Genomic DNA, 17119 nt, shown 5'->3' with positions numbered 1-17119 from the left:
TTGAACCTGTGATTGAAGAAGATGAAATCCTAATCCTAATAGAAATCCTAATCCTAAGAGAGAGGAGAGAGCCTCTCTCTCTAAAACTACATCTTAAAACTAAAATTGTCAATTATGACTATCCCCCCTGATGTATATTCGATTTCTCCATTTTATAGCCACTAATATGTGTTTCTGGACTTGGATCTGGGCCAAAAAGGGGTTCAGAAATCGCTAGGGGCGTTTTCTGCAGTTTCTGCACGTGGTGTCTGTCACGCGTGCGCGTGGGTCACGCATTCGCGTCATCTGGAGTTTTTCCTAGTCACGCGTACGCGTTAGTTACGCATCCACGTCGTATGCGTTCTACTCAGGGCACGCGTCCGCGTCGTCCACGCGTTCACGTCGCTTGAGTTTTGCGCCAGGCACGCGGCCGTGTCGTCCATGCGTTTGCGTCGCTGCCTTCTCTTCAAAACTCCATTTTTATGTTTTCCTTCTATTTTTGTATGTTTTCTTTCTGTCCTCTAAGCCATTCCTGCCCTATGAAACCTGAAAATACTTAACACACAAATCACGGCATCGAATGGTAATAAAGGATAATTAATTTTAATATTAATAAAACATAGGAAACATGTTTTCATAAATCTCATAAAATGAGGAAGGAATGGTAAAACCATGCAATTTATATGAATAGGAAGAAGGAACAAAAGTACACCTGAAAGTTCATACGCTGGACAGTAATACACTCGATTCGTTTAATGAGTCAAGCGTACACAGTAATTATACACTCCGGCGGACAGAATCACCATTCCGACCATGAGCGTGTGGCGTTGTTAGTCAGAGTGGACACGTGGCTCTATTTTATCCTTGCTGGCACGTTAAGAGTTAGTGAGCTGGCTATTTAGTGCCTAGTCAGATAAAATGTTTTAATTTAATGTTTAATTAGCCAAAATTAACCCTGAAACCCATCGTTCTCTTTAAGCGACTTATGAACTTCAAGGTTTTGTTGGGATAACACAGTTTGCTCGTTGAGAGAATTAGACAGCCCTAGCAGAGAAGCAATGACATTGCTCTGAAGTGGTGAGTCAGTTCATCATTGGAGGAGTACTCGAAGAAGTCAACCCACACGACCACAGCGACGATCACACACTCGAGGCAGGGACGACCAACAAGGTAACATCTTTTCAACTTCCCATTGTACCTATTATCATCGAACATGCTATTTGAGGTTTGTTTAGTAACTAGACTTGTGCTTGTCCGAAAAAAGTTAGGGTTTTTTGGGTTTAGTTGTGGTTATGAGGGTTTTGTTTTTCTTCATAGATGTCAACTCACATCACACTTGTTTATCATCATGGGGGAAGGTTGGAGAGAAATCGTAAAGGGGTTACAGTATACAGCGGTGGTCAAGTCTCCTTAAGTCAATGTGGATACGCTGAACCTGTTTTTCATGGAGGGGTTGTTTAAGGATTTTGGTTATATTCAGTGGAAGGACTTTTACTGGGGAAAGCCTGATGCTAGAGGTGGTGTTGCCCTTAAGCTACTTAGGCTAGATAGAGATGTGGTGAACATGTATGAGGATGCAATTAGAAATGATGATAGGGTGATACATGTGTATTGGGAGCATACAGTAGACACTCCAACTGAGGCTGAGGTGGTTGACGTAGATGTGGAAGAGGTCCCTACCCCTGAAACAGCCAATGTAAATGCAGAGAGTGTGAAATCACCTGGAGGGAGGAAGAGGGCACAAAAGAGTCAAAAACCAACCAGAATTCTGAGGCCAAGAAAACTAACAACAACACTAGGCCAGAAGTCATCCCAGAGTTCATCACCTTCAATGAAGAAAACCAACCCAAGGGAAAGACAACAAAAAACCACACAATCTGAACCAGCAAAACAATCTCAACCACATCCCAAACCAAAAACAAGATCACCCACAGCCCAAGTTAAGCTAGCATATGTGGCCCAAGCCCAACACACACCACCTGTAGGCCAAGCCCAAGATACAAATCATGTGGCCCAAACCCAAACCACTCAAACTGGACCACCAACAACTTCTGAACCTAGAACTCAATCACAACCCAACCTCCAACAAGATGAGGTCCCTACCTAGGAATCAAGAGCAAAACAAAGAAACAGAAGAAACTCTTTCAAGAGGCCAGCTCCTAGTGGACAGACCTTTGTGTAAGGAGGCATAGGTGAAGCCCCAAAAATATTTGTCCCTCGTGCAACCAGTAAGTCATCAGAGACTGATGTTGATGACTCTGATCCAGATTACCATCAGTATGAGTCTGAGGAGCTGCACAGCCCATATTCGTCAGACTGTGATAGTGAGTATGAGGCGGAGCGCAATGTTTGGCCTCAAGAAAACCCGAATGCTGCTTTTGGCTTAGTACATTTAGAGCTGGGGATGGAATTCGAAACAATGGAGCAATTCAAAAGAGCTGTTAGGAAGTTCAATATACAAATTGGAAGGAGTATAATGTTTAGCCGAGTGGAACCATTGAAGTGTAAGGCAATTTGTTGTGAGCCCAACTGTCCTTGGAGTATCTACTGTTCCAGGTCTAATGAACCAAGGAGTTTTCAAGTTAAGACGTTTGTCACTCAACATGTTTGTGCAAGAAGCCACACCAACAAGTCAGCTGATAGAAAGTGGGTTATTGAACAGCTAGAGGAGAAGTTGAGGGACCAAAGAGACTTTAAAACATCTGAAGCTGAGGACTGGTTTAGGAGAGAGTTCAATGTAACCATCAACTACAAAAAAATACAAAGGGCAATGAAGAAGGCTAGGGAGAATATTGAGGGGTCTGAGAGGGAGCAGTATGCTGAGTTGAGGGATTACATACTTGCCTTGCTGATAGCTAATCCAGGAGCAACTATTGATATGGACACTACCCCTATGCCTGATTCGCTCCCGATCTTCAAGAGACTATACATATGTTTTGACGCTTGCAAAAAAGGTTTCATACAAGGTTGCAGACCATTTATTGGACTTGATGGTACATTCTTGAAAGGTTACTATGGTGGGCAGTTGCTTACAGCAGTGGGACAAGATGCTAACAATCAGATCTTTCCCATTGCATATGCAGTCGTTGACTCAGAGACAAGAGATAACTGGAGATGGTTTCTAGAACTTCTGCATCGTGATTTGGGAAACTATAGGGTGCATGGTTGGAACTTCATGAGTGACCAATATAAGGTAATTGTTAAATGCTGTTTCTTGATTGATTTGTATCACTCAGCTTGTTAATTGTTGTTGTCTGTGTGAACGCAGGGTCTGATACCAGCCATGGAGCAGGTTATGCCCGGAGTGCATCATCGGTTTTGTGCAATGCACATTTGGGCCAACTTCACTAAAAGATGGAAGGATAAACAGTTGAAAGGAGCTGTGTGGGAATGTTGTAGAGCCACCACTGTTACTGAATTTGAGGCTGCAATGATGAGGTTAAAGGGCATCAACAATGCTGCCTGGGAATACTTGGATCGACTTGACCCAAAAACTTGGACAAAGGCACATTTCAGTGAGTGGCCTAAGGTGGACAATGTCACTAACAACAACTGTGAGACCTTCAATGGTAAGATTCTCAAATACAGAAGCAAGCCAATCATAACAATGTTAGAGGAAGTCAGAGTTCATGTCATGAGGGTTATGGCGAGGAACAAAAAATATCTAAGTGGCTATGTTGGTACTGTTGCACCAAGACAACTTAGCAGGCTTGAGAGAGAGAAGGAAGAAAGTAATAAATAGACTCCCACATGGGCAGGGGATGACAATGGAAAAATTTATGAGGTTGAGAAGCATCCTATTAAGGTTACTGTTGACTTGGGAAATCAGAAGTGCACCTGTCGATTTTGGCAGCTCACAGGCTTGCCGTGTAGACACGCTTGTGCAGCACTTGCTCTAAGGGGTCGTAGGCCAGAAGACCAGATCCATAATTGGCTGGGAATGGCTGCATATAACTCAGCATACCAGCATAACATAAACCCCGTACCAAGAAAAGAATTCTGGGAGAAAGCTGAAGGCTATCCTCCACTGCCCCCTCACTATAAGACACCCATTAGAAGACCAACAAAAAAGAGAAGAAAGGAGAAAAATGAGGCACGGCCAAGTTCCAACCCCCATAAGCTTAAAAGGAGATATGGAACAATCAGTTGCAAATACTGTGGAGAGGTATGAATATCATGTTTTATGAGTTGGCTCTAGATTTCACAGATACTGTTATATTAACATTTTTCTCATGTTTATATGTTGTAGAGTGGCCACAACAGTAGGGGTTGTGAAAAAAACAGGTTGATATGAATGATGAGGTTGCAGCTATGGAGGCAGAGGAAGCTACTGCTGCTACTAATAACCCTGCACAGCCACCACCACCCCAGCAACAGAACCCTAATGATGCTGCTACTGCTCCAAGACCCAACTCTAAACCTATGGTCTCCACTGAAATCATGAATGCTGCAAGCCCAGCAATGAGGCAGAGGTTTGAACAGTTTATGCCAACTCCAACTCTGAGGCACCAACCAAATCCGGGCCCAAGACCATCAAAGCTAGTCCCAAGAGGAGTTCCTGGAAGAAGCAATGGCCCAGCTGCAGCAACTATTCAAGTTGGCCCAAGTGAAGGTGGGACCATGCAAGGAGCTGCAACAGAGACATAGTTCCTTTATTGAAGACTGATGTGCATGTTTTGTTTTTTTGTGGGGAAGGCTATTTTGTTTATCAGCATAGACATTGGGACCTTTTTTTTGTAATCTGGTAGTATGTGGTGTGTTATGTTTTATACATTGTGACTTTGCTTGTTAATCAGGTATTCCTGGCTTGTATGAAAACTCAATGATTATGGTAACTACTCTGCCTATTTTGGCTATTACAATGAAGCAAAGACTTCTGATTTTACAAGATGTTGTTGGATATTGTATGAGTTAGCTTGGTTAAAAATTGCTTGTTTTCAACCTAATTCTCACAGGTTTACATTTTTCTCTTATGTCAATGGTTGATGTTACACCACTTACAAAATGTGATTCACAATAAAGGAGACCTTTTTTTCCTTCCATTTATTCAATGCAACTTTCAAAGTTTCAAAGTTATTACACAGGATCCTCACTTCTGATAATATATCATCCCAATCAACAATGCCCAAAAACCCAACCCTAAACAAACACCCATAACCATATTCTTAATACAAGTTATTTCACCCCTAATCATATCAACTGTCTTCTGTAACAGTTGCACCTCTTCTTCCAACTTGCTGGAACACTCTGTAAATTCATTCATCCTCTTGTATGGTTGTGCCAATGGCCTTTCTTCAGCCTCTACCCACACGTTTCTTGTTTTTCCTTCTACTTCGTCCAGCCAAACAAAATACTCACAACGATGTTCAGCACTCTGAAGATTAGACACAACAATCCAATGAGGGGTGAAGAACGAAACAAACGGATAACGCCAGTAACAAGAGGAAAGGCAATTTCGAAACCTACCTCCCACAGAGGACATCGCAGAAACAATCTGTCTGGATTCCACTGTGTTCCAGACTTGAGTACCACAGCTTCAAATCCGTGCAAACACTTACCATTGTTGTACTCAAACTTCTTCTTCTTCTTCTTGTTCCACAACAATGAAGACCCGCCATCAACAGCGCTGCCACAATTTCTGGATAAAGAGCTTGATTTTTCTTTGGGTGAGGCCATGTTCTTAGTTATTGGTTAAGGTGTTAGGGTTTCAACACAGAGCTTCTTTCTTCAGAAGATAAAAGAGAACGAAGGACTTAGGGTTTCAGGGTTAATTTTGGCTAATTAAACATTAAATTAAAATATTTTATTTGACTAGGCACTAAATAGCCAGCTCACTAACTCTTAACATGCCAGCAAGGATAAAATAGAGCCACATGTCCACTCTGACTAACAACGCCATACGCTCATGGCCGGAATGGTGATTCTGTCCGCCGGAGTGTATAATTACTGTGTATGCTTGACTCATTAAACGAATCGAGTGTATTACTGTCCAGCGTATGAACTTTCAGGTGTACTTTTGTCCCTTCTTCCATATGAATAAGTGGGTGAAGACTTTATAAAAACACTTAATTTCAGCACAAGATGCATCATAAAATAGGGGTTTATCAACCTCCCCACACTTACACATTAGCATGTCCTCATGCTAAGCTCAAGAGAAGCTATAAAGGAGTAAAGAGGAATGGTATGATGTATGAAATGTAACCTATCTATATGAATGCAACTACATGCTAAGATGTTTCTATCTACTTGGTTAAAAGTAAATAAGCTCTTCAAGACAAACATAAATCAAATTCCACTAATTCAAATTATACAATAAAAGACAAGTAAACTTGTAAGAAGACAGCTCATGAAAGCAGGGAACCTAGAATCAAGCATTGAACCCTCACTGGTAGTATATATGCACTCTAATCTCTCAAGTGTATAGGGTAATTCACTCTACTCTTCTCTAGTCATGCTTTCTAAACTTTGTTCTTCACCTAACCAATCAACAAATATTTAATGTACCAATGCAAACATCATGAGGTTTTTTCAAGGTTGTAATGGGGACAAGGTAAGGGTGAGGGTATATATATGGCTAAGTGAGCTATAAATTGAATCTTTGACTAACCTAAGCTCTCACCTATATACACACTCTATATATTTTTAAATTCATGCCTAGCTACCCAAAATTCCTATTTTTGCATATCATACTCATGTATCAACTTTTCTTTCAATTTGTATCACATATGCATTGATCTTTATTAAACTTAACTTAGCATTGGGGTAATTTTGTCCCCTTATTTAATTACTTATTTATTGAATATTTTTTTATTTTTTTTCTTTTTTTTTCTTTTTTTTTTAAGTAAAAGTAAAAGTAAAAGTAAACATAACATTATCAATGCACATGGATTTTCAATTTTTCACATGAGTAGGTACCCAAAATCCCATTATTTTATCATGACATATTCCCTTATTAACCCATGTTTCCATAGTTTTCCCACACTTAATTGTTACACAATCTCTATCTTAAACTAACCAAAGATTCAATTGGGGTGATTACTTATTTTTTCGCTTAAGGCTAGTGATGTGGTAAAATATAGAACAAATGGGGATTAAAAGGCTCAAAGTGGCTGACAAGGGTGATTTAAAGGGTAAGCTTATTTGGGATAAGTGAGCTAAACAAGTAATGGCCTCAATCATATGCAAGCATGTAACATATTAAACATTGGACATATAGGATGAAACAAAATAAGATTACAATCATAGAGAAGTAAACACACAAGAATAAAATATTTATGGTTAAATAGTGTAACCATGTAATTAAGCTCAAATCTCACGGGTTGTATGTTCTTAGCTTTTTAAACTATATTCCAATTACAATCTTCAAACAAGTTTTAACAAAAAAATTTTTTCAATTCAAATCAGTGAAATATTATAAAATAGAGTCTTGAAAAGAAATTAAATACTTTAACTAAGTAGTAACTAAATGCATAAAATCAAATAAACATGCAATCAAGCATGCAAATGCAACAATGAACTAACAAATAGTAATATATTGGTGTTGAGAAGAAAATAACTAACCCATGGAGATCGGTATCGACCTCCCCACACTTAAAGATTGCACCATCCTCGGTGCATGCTTAGATGTACAAGTGGACGGGTGGCTCCGCAGCTAGTGCTCTTTTTGTTCCTTTCCTTGCCAGTGGCATGGGAGTCGCTTTCTCTTTACCCTTCTTGGTGGCCATCCTGAAGAGGAAAAAGGAAGGTAACATGTAAAATCAAGGGTTAAAGCAAGGGGAAGGACAGTACAAGTGATAATTAATGCCAAGGTAAAGAAGGATGTCGTGAACACATGGTCGCGACTACATGTGATCAGTTCATCAATGGAAATATAGCAAGGGCATATTATGGTAAGCAGATGCAAGATGTTGATTAGCATGCTGGCAAGGGCATGAGTAGCACAGATCAAGAATCAATAAAAATATATTATCACTCGTAACAAACTAATCACGTTTGTATTGACAATGAATTTCAATGAATAAAAAGAGTTGCAAGGGTTTTGTGAAAAACAGGCAGTGGAGTAGAAGAATAGGGTAAAAAATGCACAATGCCATACGGACTTTTTCACAAACACTTGGTATGCATGTAAAATATGTTAGGAAAAATATTAAATCTGAACATGCATGCAACCTAAAAATTAATATTAATTGTCAAAGCACTCTTGATGATATCCAAAAGCTCAAGTATAATAATATATGACCCAAATAAATCTCCAACACCAATATAAAATAATGCATGGAGAAAAAGAAAAGAAAAAAACCATAAATATGAAAGAGAAAAAATGTTGAAGAAAGAAAAGTAATTAAATGCAATAAAGAGAATGAAGGAAGAAAGGAGAAGGGAGTGCAAAATCGGGACGTGACGCGCGCCCAAGGCACGCGTGCGCGTGAGATCTGTTTTCATCATGCGACGCGTACGCGTCGCCCACGCGTACGCGTGGGTGGTCTGAAAGCGAAATGACGCGCACGCGTTAGGGACGTGTACGCGTGGGGTGATTTTGTGCCTCTAGCACAGTACCAGCCCCACTCCATCATAACTCTCTGCCATACACCTCTTTACATCGATTTTGCAGGGCCACGCGGTCGCGTGTGTGACGCGGACGCGAAGGGAGGCTATTTCGCAAACGACGCGAACACGTGGGGCACGCGTTCGCGTGGACATGTTAGTGCCTAAGGCACGCCTCCAGCCATGCTCTCGCGTGACTCTCTGTTCAATTCTCTTTTCTTCAGAGCGCACCTATGATGTGGACGCGTCAGCTTACGCGTTAGCGACGCTTACGCGTCGCGTGCGTGTGTTTTTTTTATTATGCAATATGCAGATGCAAATGCAGAATGCAGATGACTATGCAGAAATTATGAATGAACACGAGTGAAAATAAAATAAAATAAAAATAAGAACAAAAAGGAAAGAATATACCATGGTGGGTTGTCTCCCACCTAGCACTTTTAGTTAAAGTCCTTAAGTTGGACATTTGGGGAGTTCTTTGTTATGGTGGCTTGTGCTTGAACTCATCCAGAAATCTCCACCAATGTTTGTAATTCCAATGGCCTCCGTGATCCCAAACTAGGCGTAGAAAGCCTTCAAGCAAGTTAAAGCATGTGACAAGGCCCCAAGAGTGTTGATTGGTAGAATGAATTCTGGGGTCCCAAACCTTACTTTTGCACCCGTCTTTGTGTTGATCATCATTGTTCCAACCGGGTGACATGCAGTGTAAATTCTCACTGAGACATCCAAACAGCTTCCTAGACCCATTCAATTGAGAATTGTACCAACCCTTGTACTTCAATTTGGAGCATGCAACCATATTGAATCTTGCATGACAATGCCTACCACTAACCATCTCCCGCTTGCTCTTATAACCACAAAGAGCTCTAAGCTGACCATCTGTCTCAAGTAAAGCATATTCAAGTGAGCTTATTAAGCTTAGAGATGAGAGATTTACCCACTTGAATGAAGGGGTGGATGGTGATGGCTTTGGGGAAGAGGTTTCCAGCAACCTTGGCAAGGTGATTTCCAGCTCCATTCCCTTGGGCTCTTCTTTGACAACTTCCACCTCTATGCAAGCTTCTTCAATATCAACCTCTTCCTCTTAGTAGCTTTCTTCCAATTTGATCTCTTCTTCATTGTTCACCAAAGGCATGAGAGGTTGGCAGACTTTGTATATCCAGACATACTTTGTTGAATCTTTCCATGTAGCTGCGAAGACTTTCCCGATCTCCTTGCTTGATCCCTGATAGGCTAGGGGCGTGCTTAGTTTTGTCCTTCTGGATGGAGAACCTGGCTAGAAACTTTTTGGGTAAGTCGTCAAAGTTTGAGATGGACCTAGGGGGCAGATTGTCGAACCATTTAATTGCTGTCGTCGTCAAGGTAGTCGGGAAGGCTTTATACCGAATTGCATCTGAGGCGTCGGTGAGGTACATTCTACTTCTGAAATTACTGAGATAATGGCTTGGATCTGATGTGCCATCGTACGGAGTCATGTCAGGGGGTTTGAAGTCTTTTGGGATTTTGGCCTTCATAATCTCTTTGGTGAATGGGTCTTGATCGTTGCGGGGGCTATCTTCATGGCTGGATCGGGTAGTTTTAGCTTTGAGATCGGCTTCAAGCCTTAGGAGCTTGTCTTCTAATTCTCAGCGTCGCCTAGCTTCCCTTCGTAGGTCTCTGTCAGCTTCTCTTTGATGTTCGACCTCTTTTTTGAGTTGTTTGAGGTGATCTTGTTGAGCTTGAAGTGCCTCCATGATTCCTATGCTTGGCGAATTCTTGTCTTTGTTAGGCTGAGAAGTATCGTCTGGTGTGACGTCCGTGTTCTTATGTGGTGTTCTGTTCTCCATATCAGAATTGTGGTCGTTGTCAAGGTTGTTCGCCATGATGATGGGATGACTTCCAGTTCTCCGGCAACGTCGCCAATGTTCTGGGGGTTACCTGAAACTGTAGGTCAATTTCGGACGAGATCTTCCGTGCTGGTCAGAGATGACGTGTCTGACTTGTGGGTGGTGGCCGGAGCTGTCGCGTCCGACTTGTTGGACTGGCAATGCTGCTGATCCTTCGTAACCGGAGGGTGGTGGTACCTGCAAGGGACTCTGATGCTTAAGTTAGCAAGGGTATTAAGTAGGTTTTTAGTAGAATCAGAGTATGAGTTATACCTGGGTGCTCCAGTGTATTTATAATGTTGTAGAGTGATCTTTTCCTGGAGATAAGATAATTATCTTATCTTATCTTTGAGTAGAGTTATCTTTATCTTTGTGCAAACCGCCCTTATCTCTCTAGGCTTGAGCTGCCTTTGGACTTGGGTCATGCTCCTCTGTTTGGGCCTGCTTTAGGCTCCTCTGGCGATTTGGCCGAACTCTTTAAGAAGAGGTCGGGTAATCCTGACCTGAAGAGGTCGGTCGACTCAGCCCGGGTCGGACAGCTTGACCCAGGGTATGAACACCGACCAATAATTTTATGTATTCATCTAAAAGGGCGACAAGAAAGGGTATGATGGCACAGGATACTATAAACGCCCTTCTAGAAAAAAGTGAGGCGATGGATGTAATGACCCACATCCTCACCCTCACCCTCACCTTCATCCTCATCAAAATGATTTACAACAGAAAAAGAAAAAACCAGAGCACAAAATTTAACATCAAGAAAATTTTTGAGCAGTGAATCAGTAACAGGGTTATAAAATTAAATTTATCATCAAGGTCAAGTAGTGAGCAAACTCAACACACACAAAATTCTGTTTTAATTCCTCAGAAGAAAGTGATAACAACCAACAAGTATTCTAACTTTTCAACAAGAAATCAAAATTCACAGGCTTGATAAACATTAAGCCATATAAGAAACCATCATCGTCATTATTTTCATGGATCAACCCAAAGTAGAACCAGATCATAGCAGTAGCTGCAACAACAGTAGAACCAACTGCCACCACAGGCAACTGAACTTTCAAACACTTCACCCCTTTCCCATCCCTAGAAATAACCCCATTTTCATTCACTCCACCATTCACAGTATCAACCTTCTAGTTTAGTCCTCTGATCACATTCTCAGCCAACCCTGCTTCTTCCTTCAACCAAGGAACAAACAATTCCAAGCTCTTTTCTCTCTCCTCAGACTTCTTCAGTGCCTCCTGCAAGCTCAGTTTCTCCTTAACCCACTCCTCCATATCCGAGCTCTTCAAATTTTGCAAAGCTCTCCACTTCCTTAGTCTTCTGCCTTAATTCCAAAACCTCCATTTCCTTCTCTTGAATCTTCCCCCTCAACTCCTCCTCAATCCTAGTCAACTTGTTCCTCTCATCAACATCTTTTTTCTCCAGAGCCCCAATTTTCTTCTCCAAATCCCTAGTTTTCTCTTCATTCTCAGATTTGTCCTTCTTCAGGAATTCAACTTCTCGCTCCAGTAATTCCACCTTGGATTCCATCTCTGGTAACAGCTTCCTGAGCTCAGCAGCCTCAGCCATCGTCTCCTCTATAACACCCTAATATTCAAATCCTTATGCTTGAGTCATAAGTCAATGATAATAAGGTGGTATGACTTTCAAGGTGGACTTCTAATACATAAATTATAAGTATAATTGAAAGGAGTATTAATTGAGAAGCCTGAAAAGAGTAAAAATAAAATCGTATAATTCACGCATCGACAACTAAAAAATAAAGCGTGAAGTCAAAAATGATATACAGATAAAGGCATGAAGGAGAGTAAGAGAAGGACAATATATAGATATATGACATAAGTAAATAGCCTCTAGTCGCGACCCGTGAAGTTTAGGCCGGCTAGGGTACAGTATGAAAGTAGTTGACAACAGTATCTCCTAATCTCTCCCAAAAGAAACATAAGAGCCTCTATAGGCAAGCTCAAAAGAGTTCAATACATAATATAAGCTTTTCAAAATAGAGGTGGAGAGATTCTAAGCAAAATATAAAGTAGAGAATATAAAGATCTTCGCCATTGATGAGCGGATAATTTGTACGCTTTTTGGCATTATTTTTAGTATGTTTTTAGTATGTTTGAGTTAGTTTTTATTATATTTTTATTAGTTTTTATTTAAAATATACTTTTCTGGACTTTACTATGAGTTTATGTGTTTTTCTGTGATTTTAGATATTTTCTGGCTGAAATTGAGGGATCTGAGCAAAAATCTGATTCAGAGGCTGAAAAAGGACTGCAGATGCTGTTGGATTCTGACCTCCCTGCACTCGAAGTGGATTTTCTGGAGCTACAAAAGTCCAATTAGCACGCTCTCAATTGCGTTGGAAAGTAGACATCCTGGGCTTTCCAGAAATATATAATAGTCTATACTTTGTCTGAGATTTGATGGCCCAAACAGGCGTTCCAAGTCAGCTCAAGAATTCTGGCGTCAAAACGCCAGAACTGGCATGAAAGCTGGAGCTAAACGCCCAAACTGGCACAAAAGCTGGCATTTAACTCCAAAAAAAGTCTCTACACATGGAAGCTTCAATGCTCAGCCCAAGCACACACCAAGTGGGCCCGGAAGAAGATTTCTGCATTAATTACTTATTTTTGTAACTCTAGGCTACTAGTTTTCTATAAATAGGACCTTTTGCTATTGTATTTTCATCTTGGTTCTTCTGGTTCCCTCTCTGGGGGCCGAAGCCAATGACCACCATTATCACTTTTGTATTTTCAACGGTGGATTTTCTACACACCATAGATTAAGGTGTGGAGCTCTGCTGTACTTCATGAATTAATACAATTACTACTATTTTCTATTCAATTCACGCCTACTTCTTGTTCTAAGATATTCATTCGCACCCAAAAACATGATGAATATGATGATTATGTAACACTCATCACCATTCTCACCTATGAACACGTGACTGACAACCACCTCTGTTCTACATGCAATCAAGCTTGAATGTTTATCTCTTAGCCTTCTGGTTCGTGACGCATGGTTGCCTCGCCTAACAACCGAGCCTTCCATTCCATGAAATCAGAATCTTCGTGGTATAGGCGAGAATCAATTGGCAGCATTCTTGAGATCCGTAAAGTCTAAACCTTGTCTGTGGTATTCTGAGTAGGATCTGGGATGGGATGACTGTGACGAGCTTCAAACTCGCCAGTGTTGGGCGTGTGATAGATGCAAAAGGATCAATGGATCCTATTCCAGCATGATCGAGAACCAACAGCTGATTAGCCGATGTAGTGACGGCGCATCAGGACCATTTTCACTGAGAGGATGGGAGGTAGCCATTGACAACGGTGAAACCCAACATAAGCTTGCCATGGAAGGGAGTATGAATGATTGGAAGAAGGCAATAGGAAAGCAGAGGTTCAAGAGGAACAAAGCATCTTCATACGCTTATCTGAAATTCCTACCAATGAATTACATAAGTATCTCTATCTCTATCTTATTTTATATTTATCTTTTAATTATCACTTCTCCATAACCATTTGAATCCGCCTGACTGAGATTTACAAGATGACCATAGCTTGCTTCAAGCTGACAGTCTCCGTGGGATCGACCCTTACTCACGTAAGGTATTACTTGGACGACCCAGTGCACTTGCTGGTTAGTTGTGCGGAATTGTGACAAAGTGTGATTCACGTTTGAGAGCTCCAAGTCTTTGGCGCCATTGTTGATGATCACAATTTCGTGCACCAAGTTTTTGGCGCCGTTGCCGGGGATTGAACGAACAACAATTTAGCATTTGTTTCCGGCAACAACAGTGCCAAGTTTGGTCCGGCAACAACACCAAGTTTTTGGCGCCGTTGCCGGGGATTGTTCGAGTTTGGACAACTGATGGTTCATCTTGTTGCTTAGATTAGGTAATTTTACTTTTTATTTTCGAAAAAAAATTTTAAAAATACAAAAAAAAGTTTTTCTATTTTGTTCTTCAGAGTTTTTAAGAATGAATTCTAGAGTTTCATGATGATTTGTTGAAGTCTGGCTGGCTGTGAAGCCATGTCTAATTTTCAACTTATCATCACAAGAGCTTGTTGATTTCTATCAATTTTGCTGTTGTGAGTAATGATCTGCTAAAGCTTGGCTGGCCATTGGCCATGTCTAGTGTTTTGGACCGTAGCTTTCATTGAAAGCTTGGCTGGCTAGTAAGCCATGTCTAATTCCTAGACCGGAGTCTTAGACTAGCATTGCAATGATTCCTGGAACTCTTATTAAAAATTTTGAATCCCTTTATTTTCTTTTCCATATAATTTTCGAAAAATCACAAAAAAAATTTATAAAACCATAAAAATAAAAAATATTTTATGTTTCTTGTTTGAGTCTAGTATCAATTTTTAAGTTTGGTGTCAATTGCATGTCTTTATTCTTCTTGCATTTTTTGAATATATGCATTATGTTCTTCATTGATCTTCAAGTTGTTCTTGATGATTTCAGTGCTCTGATATTTAATTTCTCTTATTTTTTGTCTTTTGTTGTTTCTTATATGCATTTTTATTGTTTCTCATCATTAAAAATTCAAAAAAATTTTCAAAATTGTGTCTTTTCAAGTCAATAACACAGAGAATTGAAGATTCAGAACATTCAGCAGAGGAATTACACAGAAAAAGCTGGGCGTTCAAAACGCCTAGTGAAGAAGGAAAACTGGCGTTTAAACGCCAGCCAGGGTACCTGGCTGGGCGTTAAACGCCCAAAAAGGTAGGATTTCGGGCATTAAACACCAGAATGGATGCCATTCTGGGCGTTTAACGCCAGGATGACACTAGAGGGAAGATTTTATTTTTAATTCAAATATTTTTCAAATATTCATAATCTTTCAAAATCAAATCTTTTTCAAATTATATCTCTTCAATCATATCTTCTCAAAATCAATTTCTTTCCATTTTTAAATTATTATTATTTTCGAAAATCCTTGCTACAATTAATGATTTAACTCAAAATTTTCAAGTTGTTACTTGCCTATTAAGAAAGGATCAAATTTTAAATTCTAGAATCATATCTTCTAATTTCTTGTTAGTCAAGTAATCAACTTTAATTTTAAAACTTTCTTTTTTATTTTGATTCTCAATCATATCTTCTCAATCATATCTTTTCAATCACATCTTTTTCAAAATTAATTTCTAATCATATCTTTTTTATTTCTAATTTCAAAATCTTTTTCAAAAATCACTTTATTTCTTTCCCAATCTTAGTTTTTGAAAATCATCAATCAAATTTTCAAATTTCTTTTAATTATTTCAAAATCTTTTTAATTTATTTTCGAAAATTCTTCCCCTCTTCACATCCTTCTATTTAAAGGACTAAGACTCCTCATCAAGGTGGAATTCGAACTCTCTCCTTCTTTATATGTTCAAATTCTCTCATCTCTACCTCCTCATTCTATTCTTCTTTTCCTCTGACACCTCAAGGAATCTCTATACTGTGACATAGAGGACTCCATACTTTCTTCTTCTCTCTTTCATATGACCAGGAGTAAGGACAAGGGCATTCTTGTTAAAGCTGATCCTGAACCTGAAAGGACCTTGAAGAGAAAGCTAAGAGAAGCTAAAGTACAACTCTCTGTAGAGGGCCTAACAGAGCTTTTCAAACAAGAAGAAGACATGGCAGCCAAAAACAACAACAATACCAACAATGTAAGGAAGGTGCTTGGTGACTTTACTGCACCTACTCCCGACTTCTATGGGAGAAGCATCTCAATTCCTGCCATTGAAGCAAACAACTTTGAGCTTAAGCCTCAATTAGTTTCTCCAATGCAACAGAATTGCAAATTTCATGGACTTCCATTGGAAGATCCTCATCAGTTCTTGGTTGAATTCTTGCAAATCTGTGACACTGTTAAGACCAATGGGGTTGATCCTGAGGTCTACAGACTTATGCTCTTCCCTTTTGCTGTAAGAGACAGAGCTAGAACATGGTTGGATTCACAACCTAAGGAAAGCCTGAACTCTTGGGAAAAGCTAGTTAATGCCTTCTTGGAAAAGTTCTTTCCACCTCAAAAATTGAGCAAGCTTAGAGTGAAAGTCCAAACCTTCAGACAGAAGGAAGGTGAATTCCTCTATGAAGCTTGGGAAAGATACAAGCAATTGATCAGAAGGTGTCCTTCTGACATGCTTTCAGAATGGAGCATCATAGGTATCTTCTATGATGGTCTGTCTGAATTGTCCAAAATGTCATTGCATAGCTCTGCTGGAGGATCTCTTCATCTGAAGAAGACGCTTGCAGAAGCTCAGGAACTCATTGAAATGGTTGCAAATAACCAATTCATGTACACTTCTGAAAGGAATCCTGTGAATAATAGGACAAATCAGAAGAAAGGAGTTCTTGAGATTGATACTCTAAATGCCATATTGGCTCAGAACAAAATATTGACTCAACAAGTCAATATGATTTCTCAAAGTCTGTCTGGAATGCAAGCAGCAACAGGCAGTACTAAGGAAGCTTCATCTGAAGAAGAAGCTTATGACCCTGAGAACCCAGCAATGGAAGAGGTGAATTACATGGGAGAACCCTATGGAAACACCTATAATCCTTCATGGAGAAATCATCCAAATCTTTCATGGAAGGATCAATAGAGACCTCAACAAGGTTTCAACAACAGTAATAGTGGAAGAAACAGGTTTAGCAGTAGCAAGCCTTTTCCATCATCTTCTCAGCAACAGACAAAAAATTCTAAGCAGAGCCACTCTGACTTAACA

General features: G+C 40.0%; 1 protein-coding gene, 1 non-coding gene and 1 pseudogene across 2 annotated transcripts; 1 reads left to right on the top strand and 2 right to left on the bottom strand.

The window, feature by feature from the left end:
• Positions 1-1423: 1423 nt before the first annotated feature.
• Positions 1424-4273, top strand: LOC107627495 (uncharacterized). The gene is made up of 5 exons (XM_016330325.1): positions 1424-1796; positions 2247-3172; positions 3248-3659; positions 3738-4144; positions 4229-4273. The coding sequence occupies exons 1-5, from the start codon at positions 1424-1426 to the stop codon at positions 4271-4273; spliced, it is 2163 nt and encodes a 720-aa protein (XP_016185811.1).
• Positions 4274-11284: 7011 nt separating this feature from the next.
• Positions 11285-11963, bottom strand: LOC107627494 (peroxisomal and mitochondrial division factor 2-like; annotated as a pseudogene).
• A 4466-nt stretch (positions 11964-16429) lies between these two features.
• Positions 16430-16537, bottom strand: LOC148574963 (small nucleolar RNA R71). The gene has a single exon (XR_015906290.1). It is a non-coding gene; the product is annotated as a small nucleolar RNA R71 (small nucleolar RNA).
• Between the last annotated feature and the right edge of the window lie 582 nt (positions 16538-17119).

This window comes from Arachis ipaensis, chromosome B2 (assembly GCF_059453495.1).
Source record: "Arachis ipaensis isolate K30076 ecotype BB chromosome B2, ASM5945349v1, whole genome shotgun sequence".
Lineage (NCBI taxonomy): Eukaryota > Viridiplantae > Streptophyta > Magnoliopsida > Fabales > Fabaceae > Arachis > Arachis ipaensis.
Note: the sequence above shows the minus strand (reverse complement) of the source record. Positions and strands in the feature narration are given on the sequence as shown.

Excerpts from the sequence above, each read along its gene's own strand:
- LOC107627495 (XM_016330325.1), top strand. The coding sequence starts at position 1,424 with ATGGAGGGGTTGTTTAAGGATTTTGGTTATATTCAGTGGAAGGACTTT. Across the intron at positions 3,660-3,737 it reads ATATCTAAGTGGCTATGTTG|GGGATGACAATGGAAAAATT; the intron begins GTACTGTTGCAC and ends CCACATGGGCAG. Across the intron at positions 4,145-4,228 it reads GTTGCAAATACTGTGGAGAG|AGTGGCCACAACAGTAGGGG; the intron begins GTATGAATATCA and ends TATATGTTGTAG.